The following is a 13036-nucleotide window of genomic DNA, read 5'->3' as shown; positions in this document are numbered from 1 at the left end:
AACAACGAAAAGCTGAAATGCTTGTAAAGGTAACTTGCTTGCAGGTTCACTTTGTTCTCATAAAACATTTGAGACATCTGTGGCAATAATAATAATAATAATAATAATAAGATTATTATTATTATCTAAAAAAAGCTTGGGCTTCTGTTTAGGTTGTCTTTTGTTGAAATGGCATGTGAAAGTACAGCAGCGTCATACTCCATGGATAAAAAGAAAAAAAAACTTCTGCCAGAAATTTATTTGTCCATGCTGTTATAACTGGTGTCAAACAAAAAGTTTCTCTCTGCGAGACCATTTTGTTGACATTAGATTGTATATCGCACCAGTACCCCTCCATCTACTGTGGAGGTACTAAATTATGTTCTTAGATTGTTGCAATGTGGCCAGTTGTTTTACATATATTCGGCATCTTACATTGAAAACGAATATGTTTACAGCGTCGCAGTGGCGTATAGGTGATTTCAATCTTCGAATCGGTTCTTGCTGCAGCAACCTCACATTGGTTACAATGTTTGGCTGCTTATTTGAAAGACGAGGTCCAATTCCTGGTGCGGCAGTGTCATTTCCATGGAGGTATCTGTAGGCTCATGTACTGTACGATGACAGTGCACGGTGAGGGACCCCTCACGGTGGTCTAGTAGTTATCATACGGGAATGCTGACCAAAAGCAGGGGGGATTGAACTCTAGCTGCAGCAGCTGCATTCCGATGGAAGTGCTAGATTTAGGAGGCTTGTGTGCTAGATTTAGGAGCACAATCAAACACCCCAAATGGTCCAAACTTTTGGAGGCTTTCACTATAGCGTCCTTGATGATCTTAATGTGGTTTTGAAATTTAGAACTCAAACATTTATTACTAGTGCTCATTAAAGCACCTCGGCTTATTGAATTCACTTGTAGCCCTCCACTACTGCATGCCTCATAATCGTATTAGGGTTTTGCTTGTAAAACATCTGAAGGTATTGTTGAATGGATCAGCTTGGACCACTCCTATGGCATGGATGTAATTAAATACTATGTTCTGTGCACTACAGCTGTTGAACAGAGGTTGTCACTCAAGTGAGCGTTACAGCAAGGTGACTTACCTTTGCCAGAGCGACAGTGGCATTTGTTGGCTGGAAGTGATTTACCCACATTTTCTCTGAGGGAAGAGAGCCTACTTTTTCACTGCCAGTCAGGGTTACCTAGGCCGGGCTCTAGAGTGATCTAGTGTGCACTGTAAATCACTTGCTCCAATCTTTAAAGCTGTTGATCTAGGATGATGTAGAGCGTCAAAAAATGAATTTCTTGCTCATAATATGGCAAAAATTCTCTTAAGATTGGCTGTATGAACAGAGCTTGTAGGACATGTGAGCTCTGATTTCTTGAATCTTCGTGATCTCTTGGTTGATCTTTGCAGCAGTTGTAGAAGACTGGTACACTCAAACCTCAATATCAGTTACATCTGCAACGAAAATACTTTGTTATATTGAAACATTCGTTATAAGAATTTATTCATAACACTGTATTTATGACAAAACTGTTCTTCACTTTGTTATAACCAATAACTTGTTACATCCATGTTTGCTATACTAAGGCTTGAGTGTACATTTAAGAAGCATCACAAACGAGTAGTGTCATGATAATTTTTAACATTTTTTTAATGTCTATACACACTGAAGTAGCGACAGCCTCAACAATTTTACAACATGGTATTTGGCACCAAACATGCGCACACTGTTGTGTCATCTTTGTCCAGTACATGCAAGATAATCAATGGACTTGCAAATTTGCAAGCGTGTGTGTATGTGTGTGCTGAAATGTGTGTGTGTGTGCAGTTTTTTTTATATATGTGTATTGTGCCTGTAAGTGTTTTTTCTATAGACGGAATGTTGAAAACACAACTGCCAGGCCAGTGATAATGGCCAATGTACAATGACATACACAATGCACTCAGTGGACGAAAAAACACGCGTGCTTGTTTGGCGACAGTGAAGCAACACAAATCAGACACAGCTAAATGACCTTGCCACAACTAATGTGCACTAATTAAGCAATTAAATTAAAAGCACTTCTTCGAAAAATGGTTACAGGAATTGAGATTTCAGTGCCGAGGCTCTGTTAAATTTGATATGCAAGGAGGGAACTGCTGTCTTGAAACTGCATTTTAGTATTAAGGAAAACGTGCAGTTCACCAGCAGAGTATTTACAACAGAAACAAATACACAGTACATGTTTCCGTCTAACCGAGCTGCGCGATTTAATGATCTTTCGTATGCTAAATGCACTTGTTAAAATGGCCAGGATAACTCCCAGTTTTCTGAAGCTAGAATGCACCTGACTCACTAAGAGATTAACCCTATTGTGTACTAACTGTGGCCAACAGCATTGAGTTACAGGCTTAGTCATGTTTGATGGATAAATGAAAATGAATGTTAACTGTACTGACACCACGTCATGTTTTCACCGGCCAGATGGCCGGTGAAAACATGATTAGTGGAACGTGCGTACTTATGCAGCTGTTGCAATATTGAACTTGACTGGGTTTCACACTATACGCACCTTGTGGGCATGCTAGAATTAGTCGTACTTTACAGAATTTTTCTGCCCTAGGAAGCCACAGTGTTTCGCATAATAAAAATCTACCATTTGTTTCGTTGAAATCGCATCAAAATGCCTGCAGAAAGGTATTTTGCAGAAAAGTAATGAACCAGTTAAAATTTTATTCTTTACCTGCCCAGCTAATTGTGATTTTAGCACATAAAGAACAGCGGCACTTTGCTTCGTGAACTCTTGTGGAATTCACAAAGCAACAGTAATATGTCGCATTAATTGCACATGCCTGGTATACTGTACAGGGTTCACTAAAATTGACTTTACGGACATTTGTTTCCAGTCGGTACTCGCCATTCTTCCAGCCTTGTGTCACACATTGAACTCAACAGAATAATTGGTGCATGATTACGAAATCTTAGCGCCAAAAAAAACGGAGACAAAAGAAAGAAACGTAGACAACACGAGCGCTAACTTCAAACCAAGTTTATTAGGAAACACACATGAATATATACGAACTCAAATCTCAGAAATCTCACGCCTTCTTTTTTATACAATGTCATACAAAAACAAGAAATGTATTATCAGGAAATAAACAGGTAAACGCGCATGAGTAACTGGAACCAAGAAAACTTAGAAAAACTTAACAGCCCCCCCGAAAAACCCTACAAACGAAAAATAAAACATCACCTGCGCAGGCTTAACTCGGTGAAACTATGAAAACGTGCTCATCAGGAATGAAAATTCTTTATCGTGAAGGAGCAAAGACGGTTGACTCACGCACTTATCGCCATGTTTTCGGATGATGCAGGCCTCAACTAATTCTCGGGTTAGCTGCTCTCTGTGACGAAAAAGCACAGCTGTTTGTTCGAACATTGGTGTGCAGCCACACTGACGACAGTGTAATGCCAAGTGGGATGACGGTTTTCTTGTTTTTGTATGACATTGTATAAAAAAGAAGGCGTGAGATTTCTGAGATTTGAGTTCGTATATATTCATGTGTGTTTCCTAATAAACTTGGTTTGAAGTTAGCGCTCGTGTTGTCTACGTTTCTTTCTTTTGTCTCCGTTTTTTTTGGCGCTAAGATTTCGTAATCATGCATCTTTACCAACCCGCCCAACTCGCCGCACTCATCAGAATAATTGGTATTTATAAGGATAAATGAAAAAGGGGGCTGGGAATCCGTATTGTACTATCATCAGGCTGTAGCTGCTCCCCACGCTCAACAGCAGCGTGCACTGCACCCGTCTGTTTGAGCGACGTCACGGGAGCGCTGGATTGATGCGATGGCATCTAAATCTGGAGACTTTTCATGGAACCCCACGAAATGATCTCCATGTAGTCGTGAATAATATGAGAGGCGAGCGCTGAGCTCGCATTTCAAAGGGGTGTTGCCAAACTTTCCCAAGTAATCGCGGAACATTTTCATGAAAAAAGTTCATTGCCTCACCAATTGACTGCCACAAATCTTTTAGAATTTGTATAGTGTGAGCGGAGCTACAAGGTTTTTGTTAAATCTTAAAACGCTTTCTCTCTTTTTTTCTACTAGCGAGCTCGCTGAAAGCTATGTGGAGGGATGGCGAGGATGCAAGAAGCGACGTTCGTTCGTCAGCGCGCGTCATGACCTTGAACACTTTTTTTCATCGAACACATGACTTGGTTTTAGTGTAATCGTGAACATGAGCAAATGGCGACATCCCGCGGCGGCAGCGGTAACTTTGCAGCTCACAATGCTTAAACCAGCCAATGGCCGTAAGCTTTGTATAAATGGCACGCTCATTTGTCGAAAGAAGAGAGAGTGATTTCTATCAGAATTGAAGAATTGTAAATTTCAGGCCTTGAAGTGGGCTACAACGCTTGTCTCGCGTGTTCTCAAGAGCCTTGACTACCGATCAGTGAAGTTTTGTGACAAAGCTGAAAAAGTGCTCAGTAGGTAAATGCAACGGGCTAGTGCAAACATGTTCATAACGGGAAATCTTTAAATGGAGAGGTATATCTTGCAATTCACCTTTTACATGTTCGTGCGCTACCCTATATCGTTTCGGTAAGGGCCGGGAGTACTCATATTGCCGGAACAAAAGCCTGAGAGACGAAAACGTTTGCGACTTTTCTGCTAGACAAAGGGTCCACGCACTGTGGTGATTTGGAGAAGACTGGCCATGTTGGAACCCTTTTATACCGCCACATATTGCAAGTAACCGTTCACTAACGGGAATTAGGTGTTCCCTCTCTTATTGTTCACGACTGTACTTGTCCACGGTGTGACGTGTCGCGCTGCGTGGTTCACACTCAAATATAATTTATCACGGCAACGTAGATGTAGTTATGAAAGAGGGTCGTTACGGGATTGCTGTCATTTTTCTACAGCGGTACGCATTTACAGCCATTCAGGTGTCGGAAAAATTTTGCTGGTTTAGTTGTTATCTGACCCCGTTACGGTCCAATTATTGTGTTTCTCTTTCGGTGTTTTCGCGAACAAATTGAACAGCTGTGTATACTTGCGGGAATAGCACTTGTCGAGGTTTATTGATGTACATATCCGACTTCGCGTTCCATCATGCCAGCTTTCCGGCGTCTTTGTTTCTTTACTATATATATCTCGCATAGTGCAGCTGAAAAAATGGCCTTGCGGTATGTATACATGCAGCATTTGGGTGTTACGGAGAGGATGAATAGGGCACCTGAAGTAATTGTGAATTAGCGAAAAGACTGACCTCTAACTTCGGGAAGAAATAAAATAAAACGGGAATGCTTAGAGCAAAACCAAACTTCGTCATAACGAAGTTGACCAACACAGAAATAATCATCGTTGTGTCCAATATTCGTTCTAAGCATATATTGGCTAAACGCAGAATCGTCGCATAGAATGTTTCAGATATGCATCCGTATATGGACACTAACTAGTTACATCGAACTTCTACTGCACTGAAGCGGTAACTATTATCACAGCCTGTCTTGAACTTTCCTCATTAGAACTAATAAGACAAGAAAAACCTCTGGTAAAGTAAAACGGGCTCAGAAAGTTGTAGTTATAAGGAAATTCGCCCCAATTCATGGCCGCTAGAAAATGCAGGCATGAGTGGTTCCTTGTATGGCAAGTGTGCTACGCGAGCAAACATCCTTGGCAGCTTTCTTTACAGTGGTCCACTCATTGTCAAACTGCGCCTATTTTTGCGGCGAAACATATTTCTTCGTTAATTATATGTTTTCGCGTGCTGTTAGTAACGATTCGTTTCTTGAAACCTCGACCATGCTGTTTCCCACAGAGCAAGTGGGACTCCGATTTTCACATCATATCGATAACGTACCCTGCAGTGAGTATACAGGTGTTCTGTAGTATACCGCTGGTGTCAACAGGAGAAATGAAAAAAAAAATGAAGCTCCACGTGATATTCTGCCGTACAAGCAATAAAGTTCTTAACCAATGACGTCATCATCATTTCACAGGCACCAAAACTTGCAACTTTGATTCGTTTTAGAATGTGAAGAAGGCATTACGTCTTCGGTTCGTTTTAGTCAAATGCATTAGGAGACCGTGCGACCATTTGCCTGATGGAGAAACGTGCGTGAATGTGGCGGCACATTTCTAATGACGACATACTGGATTGTAAATCACTGGACTACCTTGAACCTTTTTCATGGAGATTTGTAGTGTCGCCCCGTGTTTTAAGTCATCAAAATTAGGATACCAGGAGATCCTTCTGGGATTAACGGAAAATTTAGTTAAAGACTTAAAAAGAGTTTCTGCCTGTCATACGGATATTCAATGTCGTAATTCAGGCTTCAAACGTACGAATTCAAGATCGCCGTGACAGTACACGTTACAGATCGCATGCAATTGGGTGGCTCCTTCTAACGACATCATCGTGTCGCATCCAACGTAACCTCCATTTTGTTGCGTCTTTGCGTGCGCCTATACGACCCCATCACTACTATGATTGCACCGTGTGACCTCAACGCAAGGGTTTTACGAGGTTACCAATGAATGACATCACTAATTGCTGGGGTAGTATAAAGCACACCTATTCAATAGGCGCGTGTGCACTTTTTCAATTGCGAGGAACCGACTGCTCTTAGTATCATCGAAGGTGGGCCCGTGACTTGTCGCGGTGCCCTTTTGCCTCGGCACGAAGGTTGAGCGCTGTTGTGTGGGTATGCAGGTACTGCCGCTTGTCTTTCTGGGATTTGAAAAGCACAGCCTGGATAACAAACATACCGGTGCAGCAGTTAATAAAGGGGCCATGCCACCCAATTTTCGATCATAATTTGTTTTATGGGGAATAATTTATGTGCATTCACACATAATCTGGCAAAATTTGAGCACATACGCTCAAGAACTAAATTGATAATTTAATGAGTGGCCTGAGAGTTGAGCAACACTGGTGCATTCGCGAGCCGTGACGTAACAAGCAGCTAGCTGTGCAATCGTCTGCGTTTTGCTCAATGATATATTGTTACGTTGTCAGCTGGCGCGTGAAATGAAGATATTTTAGTTTCAGTTCAGAACTGAAATTAAACGTTATGGAGCGGCTCAAACTTCGGTGAACGCCAGCTCCGCTGCTTGTTGCGCATTACGTCACACACGTCACAACAAAACGGCGATCGCCGGGGGGGAGGGGGCATGGGGCTTCAGCCAGCGACTTCTAAGCTTGTTTTGCACGTAAATAATTTTTTACGGTCCACCTTACTTATCTGTATAGACATAGCCGACCATATACGACTAGTTTTCGCTAAACGCCACAAATTTTGGGTGACCGTTTCAAGGCCTGTCTAACCATTATTAGGCTGTAGCAACGATACAGCTCAAAAAAAACGGTTCATGGATGCTGACCACTTATGTGCTTTCGTGTAGTTTCGCTCGTTATAGATGTTTAGCCGGCATAAGGCAGGCATTTCGTTGCTGCATTGAGTTCAAGCTTGCCAAAATATACATGTTTCTATTGCGAACCTTGTCCGCTCTGGCGCACTCCTTAATCTGCATTCCTCGACGCGTTAGAGGGGCGGTGAGCGCCGCCTGGCGGGCACGAAGAACGATATGTGGTCGCTGTTTGCTGAGAGGCTCGCCCGCATTAGTACGATCCGCTGGACGTTACTAAGCCTATAAGCGCAAACGCTTTTCTATAGGCTTCGCTTTACCGTCGACTTTTGATATTTCGTAAACAAGCCTGCCGATTCTGTTAAATCGTTCCGTTTCTTCAATATTTTTTCCCGTCTAACTTCACGCTCAGATCATTCTCCGCACGTGAACGCGCATTTAAAATCTAACTTTCACAGCACATGCAGGCGTGTCAGTGGTCCGAACAACTGTAGCTTTACGAAACTCGAGCGCAAGCAGCAGGGATTCATAAAATATATGCCCGACGTCAATCGCAGCGCACGTCGCCCACGGGCGAAGTGCATTTAAATGCATCGAACGGCGCTGAGAAATGAATAGATGTGTGGTATACATGTGGACGCGTTTCATTTTTATATCTTGGACGTTTTACGTACGACTTTCTATAAATATATATATACTATGTATGTACATTAGAACGAACGCACACTGGGACCGCATCACGTTGCACGGATCTACACGGCGATTACCGAGACATTGCTGTCATGTCTGATTGTACTGTTTACTTTTCTTTTTTTCACCTGCTGCTGTTTCGGTACAACAAATCAGGCAAGTGATTGTGTAATAGTCAGACTCGTTTAATAAACGCCGAGCGGTATTCTTTGGCTATATCCACTCTGAACAGATGCGTAATTTATTAACGTGTTTTGCTTTGATGTTATTAGTCTAATTAAGAGTACATTTAATTGTTCTTCGCATTAGTTCTTTCCTTTGGCATAAATGCAACCGACATTTCTCGACGCAAAATAGCATCATGCGCGTGAGATATGTTAAAAGACCAGGCAGGTTATCCACGACACCGTGTCGTGTCGTTTTGCAGCGAACGCGGCAACGTGGTGCGGTCTTGTGTCGTCTCGGTGCCTTCGGGTGTTTTCGTGAATAATTTGTGGTCGCACTAATACACAGATACCTTCTTTTAAGACGTGCGACATGCATTCACTCGTGCAATTACGCAATGTTCAAATGACCACACAACTGCACAACATTCACACCATTATCATAATAATAGTAGAGTGAATCAATGCACTCGCACCACATTCTCTTGCCACAGTGTTATATAGCCCTTGTCTGATCATGCTCTCATTAATTAAGCAGTGAGCAGAATTGGTACCATGGTTAGTGTTTGCAATGAGCGTCTGCTGATCAGGATTGGCGTCATAGAGAAGAAAGGGTTTCAGGAGCATGAGGGTGATGCCAAGGGTTGTCCGCAGAACTTCTTGCAGGAGAGAACACCCCACAGGTGGGGGGGGGGGGTGCATTTAGAACAGGCGGGGATGATTGATGGAGGAAGGAAAGGGAATAGAACAGGCAGCCTTTGTATTACTGCAATGATATGAACAAGATTAGTAATGTGTAACGTGCAAAGTTGGCTGTTTCACACAGATGTGCGTGACCTGATTGCCCATTACATTATCTAGGTTATTACTACTGCACCAAAAAATATTCCGAATTTCAGGGGGGAGCAGTCTTACTTACCCCCCCCCCCTTCTTTGTTTGCTCAGTCCTCCATGGGCGCCCATTGCTGCTGCCTTTCTTAAATTTTGTCATCTATTGTCCCCTCGCAGTACCCGAAGGCTGACACTAGATTTAGGCTAAGCGTCAATGGCACAGCTGACACTCCAGATTACATTGCACCACCCCATCTTCCCTTCTCCCCACTCCATCGGAAAAACATTTTGACGCCTCCTCTTTTGCGAATAGCCCTTCCTCGCAGCGAGCGTAATGTTTTCTCGTTCTGGTTTTTATTTAGCGTGCAGAGCGACGATGTGAGGGATGGCCTCCGCGATCATCGACGCTGGGTAGATTTCTCGGAGGACATGCTACGTAATGTTGCGCTCGATAACGAGGACTCGTCGCGACGAAGGGTGGACAGTGGTTCGTTTCTCGCTCTGCCCTCTCTCTTACGCAAAATTGATCTGGGCAACTGACAAGCTGGCGCTGCTTTTGCGGGGCAGAATAGGTTTAACTAGTCACGAACTTTTGTCCCTATGTTATATGCTATAATCAAGCAGAAATATCACAAGCAGGATGTCTGAAGCAAAGAAGAATAGAGACAGAACCAGAGTTGGGCTTGCACTGTCTGAGAAAAGTCCATATGCTCGTGCTAAGTAGATTCGCTGCGTATAGTCAACGTTTCTTATAGCTGAATAACTATTAGAAATTGCATTGACATAAAGTTGTTTTACAGTTGGTGAGCTAGTAATCGATGAGAACGTTTGATTGGCATATCGGATGTGTACACACTTATCAGCACAGAGCCGCACCGATTGATAGTGTAATTGGTGCATCCGTTTGCAAAGCGTCTACTATAGGACAGTAACTAGCGGCCGGACGTTTTGTATGATGCTGGCTGCAGGTGAGCGCGTCATTTTGTCATTGTGACCACGTATGTCGTCAGCTGCTATCGTGTCCCGACGGCTAACAATGAGCTGGGCAATATAACCTATAGCACATGATCGCTTGTTATAACAGTGCAAATGCCCGTGCCTTTCGGACTTGTTCGAGGCTCCATACGTTCATTCAATGGGAGCGGCTGTGGTCTGGTGTGCCGAAAAGACAATAGCTCGGCTAGCGTCTCGTCTTGCGGCGAATGAGGAAAAAGTACTAACGATGTATTTCGTTTTCTGAGGTTCACCGCTATATGTTCTGTTAGCATTTTAAATGTGTTTTAATAAGAGTTTTGCGTTATTTTTCCGTTTAATTATGACAGGAACTCGCTTAATTGTTACAGGATATAGTCCGAATTGATTGATATGTGGGGCTTAACGTCCCAAAACCATCATACGATTTTGAGAGACGCCGTAGTGGAGGGCTTTGTAAATTTCGACCACCTGGGGTTCTTCAACGTGCGCCCAAATCTGAGCACGCGGCCCTACAGCATTTACGCCTGGATATAGTCCGGATTAACTGCATGATGAACCGATGTGGGACTGCACCCACGGAAACGTTTCACTTGGCCGGATGTTGACGTGAACGTGTTTTCTTTCCTCACTTGTGAGAGACCGGCGTGTTGGTAAAGCTTAATCAACTAGCCACAAATTGTTACGCATGGACAGCTTTGTGAACTACGACTGGCTTATACGGGCACCCACACGGTGCACGCAGCGAGGCTGATGACGTCACAATACAAATGTGCCGCCGTTACGTCACAATGGCCGACGCGTGAAAGTCATGCCGGGACGTCTTCCTCAGAACTCGAAAAGAGCGAACTCCGTTCCAGCCTTCGATTGGGACGAAGTGTAGGATGGTCACATCTTACACTCCCAGCTCTCTCTCTCACACACATGAACCCACACATACATGAACACAAATTGTAACATGCGAACTTGAATATGGCGGCAAGCTTGGGCCCACCAACTATACACACATGCACACAAAATTTTAAAATTGTGCCCAAAGCGGGTCAATCACGCGCGCATGTACATTGAAACTTTAAGATGGCGGCCTACGCGGGCCGATAGGACGTCCGGGCTAGTCCTTTAACAATGTCCATACGTACGATGGCGGGCGTGTCCTTCGTCCTGGCAGAGACTGTGCAAGATGGCACTGAAGAATTAGCACTGCAGCGGAACTCGTGCGCTCCGGACGGGCTACTAGCGTGCAGTTGGCGTCGCTTTTGAGCACGTGCTGCAAGTGTGCTCTACCACCATCTTGGTGCACGCATTGGCAAAGTCGTGCCTCACAAAAAGAGGCGGGCGTCTTCGTCCACCCGCAACGCCATGCGCAGTGTTTTTGGCAAGGACAGAAAGTGACCGAGCGCTCAGGAGAAGAGTGAGCCCCGGTACTTTTCGTTGCAGCTGTGCGACCGGTAGCAGTTGCTGTAGAGTGACTTCCTCGTCACGCTGGCCATGGTGCAAGCCATGGCGAGCTCCAGGCATCTGCGAAAACCGGGAACGTTTGCTACATTTAGCGTGTGTGGGCGAAAATTACTCGTGCAAAACGTTAGCACAACCGAAAAATGGCCGCAACTTAGCTCGCTGCTGGACCAGGTTAGGTCCCTAAGGTTAAGCCCCTAAACCATTAAGAGATGCTCGCATGCTCCTCTGCTAGCAGATGCACGCACTCGTTGAGTTTTCGCTTCGGTGTCGGCGCATTCGTGAAAGTAGCGTTTTCACCTCGGACGCTTAGTCGTGGCATTCGTGGGAGTAGGTAGTGGCGAAAAAAACAACAACATTCATTTCAGCTATTGACAAGTCAGAGATAGGGGCGTGCTTGAGGGCCGACCTGTGCAAACTCTAGGAGGAATCGACAGATGAGCCGACAAACGCGTTTGGCTCGTCAAAGCCATCTAGCGAGTAATTGTGAAAACGCATCTGCCATGTTTACGTACCTCGGGCGTCTGCGTACGACCAACATTTGTAAAGGGTGCATGTAATTAGCTCGCCGTCAGGATGTTGCAGGATGTCTGCGGTGTGGTCGAGCATTTAAACGTGCCTTGGAGTGAGGTGTCGTCTGTTCAAATTTCAGGTGGCATGTATCGAAAAAACTTTATCTGAACAATTTTTCTCTCTCTCTCTCTCCATACACACACATGAGCACACACACAGGGCGACCCGATTATCATGCAGTATTATTCGAAAAAAAAAAGGAACGGCGTTACGCGAAGCAAGCCTAGCGCATATTGTCCCCAGTATACTGAAGTAGCCGCTACTACTGTTGCTATTCATGACTATTAACTAATTACTAGTAATTATATTTGTAACTAATTAACAAATTATCAATGAGGCATATGTGAGCATGTTGTAACGGCATCTGTCTGTGCTGCTTTCAACAACGTATTAATTGCGTGCTCATTTTTCTCTATTCATAAAGAAAGCACGCAAAATATCACACTACGGAGTAAATGACTGCAGAGCGAAAATGAAAACATTTAGTTTTTTCTACGTTTCAGCCCGGGTACATGCTACATAACCAACATAAATGCACAGCGCAAGAAAACGAGTAGTGACGCTGTAAATACTCTTTTTTTTGTTGCGCTGTGCAGATACGTTAATTTCAAATCACCAACTAGCCCTAGCGTCTATCTTATCATGGTACATAACACCTATGTGAACACGTACAGCGAATCAACCGACGGGTTCTCGCTTGAAAGCAACCGACGCTGCTAAAGCGGCCATTGGAGTTGGCTTTCCCGCAGTAAGGGTACGCATGTGGCGAACCACGCTTGCCGGTTTTCTTTTGTTGCATAGAGCATATGGTATAGCAGCTAAGTAGTACCGTGGTAATCATAGGTCTGCGCACAGGGGACGAGGGGGCAGGTGGAGCGGTGTGCCCCCTTATAATTACCTTAAGGGGAGGGTGGCGTAAAGTATACTCCATAATGTTACTGGGTGGGAACGTGTATTAGAACAGCGCAAATACGAATCACAAAGGAAGATTGAGCAACACGAGCG

General features: G+C 44.1%; 1 protein-coding gene across 2 annotated transcripts in view; it reads right to left on the bottom strand.

Annotated features, from left to right (window-relative positions):
• Positions 1–1620: 1620 nt before the first annotated feature.
• LOC119181349 (uncharacterized) overlaps positions 1621–13036 on the bottom strand; it is a 218315-nt gene continuing 206899 nt past the window's right edge. For both annotated transcript variants that reach the window (XM_075888980.1, XM_075888979.1), the window contains one exon: positions 1621–11521. In XM_075888980.1, the coding sequence (XP_075745095.1) occupies positions 11404–11521 (118 nt within the window). In that variant the 3' untranslated portion in view covers positions 1621–11403. The remainder of the gene's footprint in view (positions 11522–13036) is intronic.

Source organism: Rhipicephalus microplus, chromosome 3, assembly GCF_043290135.1.
Source record: "Rhipicephalus microplus isolate Deutch F79 chromosome 3, USDA_Rmic, whole genome shotgun sequence".
Classification (NCBI taxonomy): Eukaryota; Metazoa; Arthropoda; class Arachnida; order Ixodida; family Ixodidae; genus Rhipicephalus; species Rhipicephalus microplus.
This window is presented reverse-complemented; position numbering and strand designations above follow the sequence as displayed.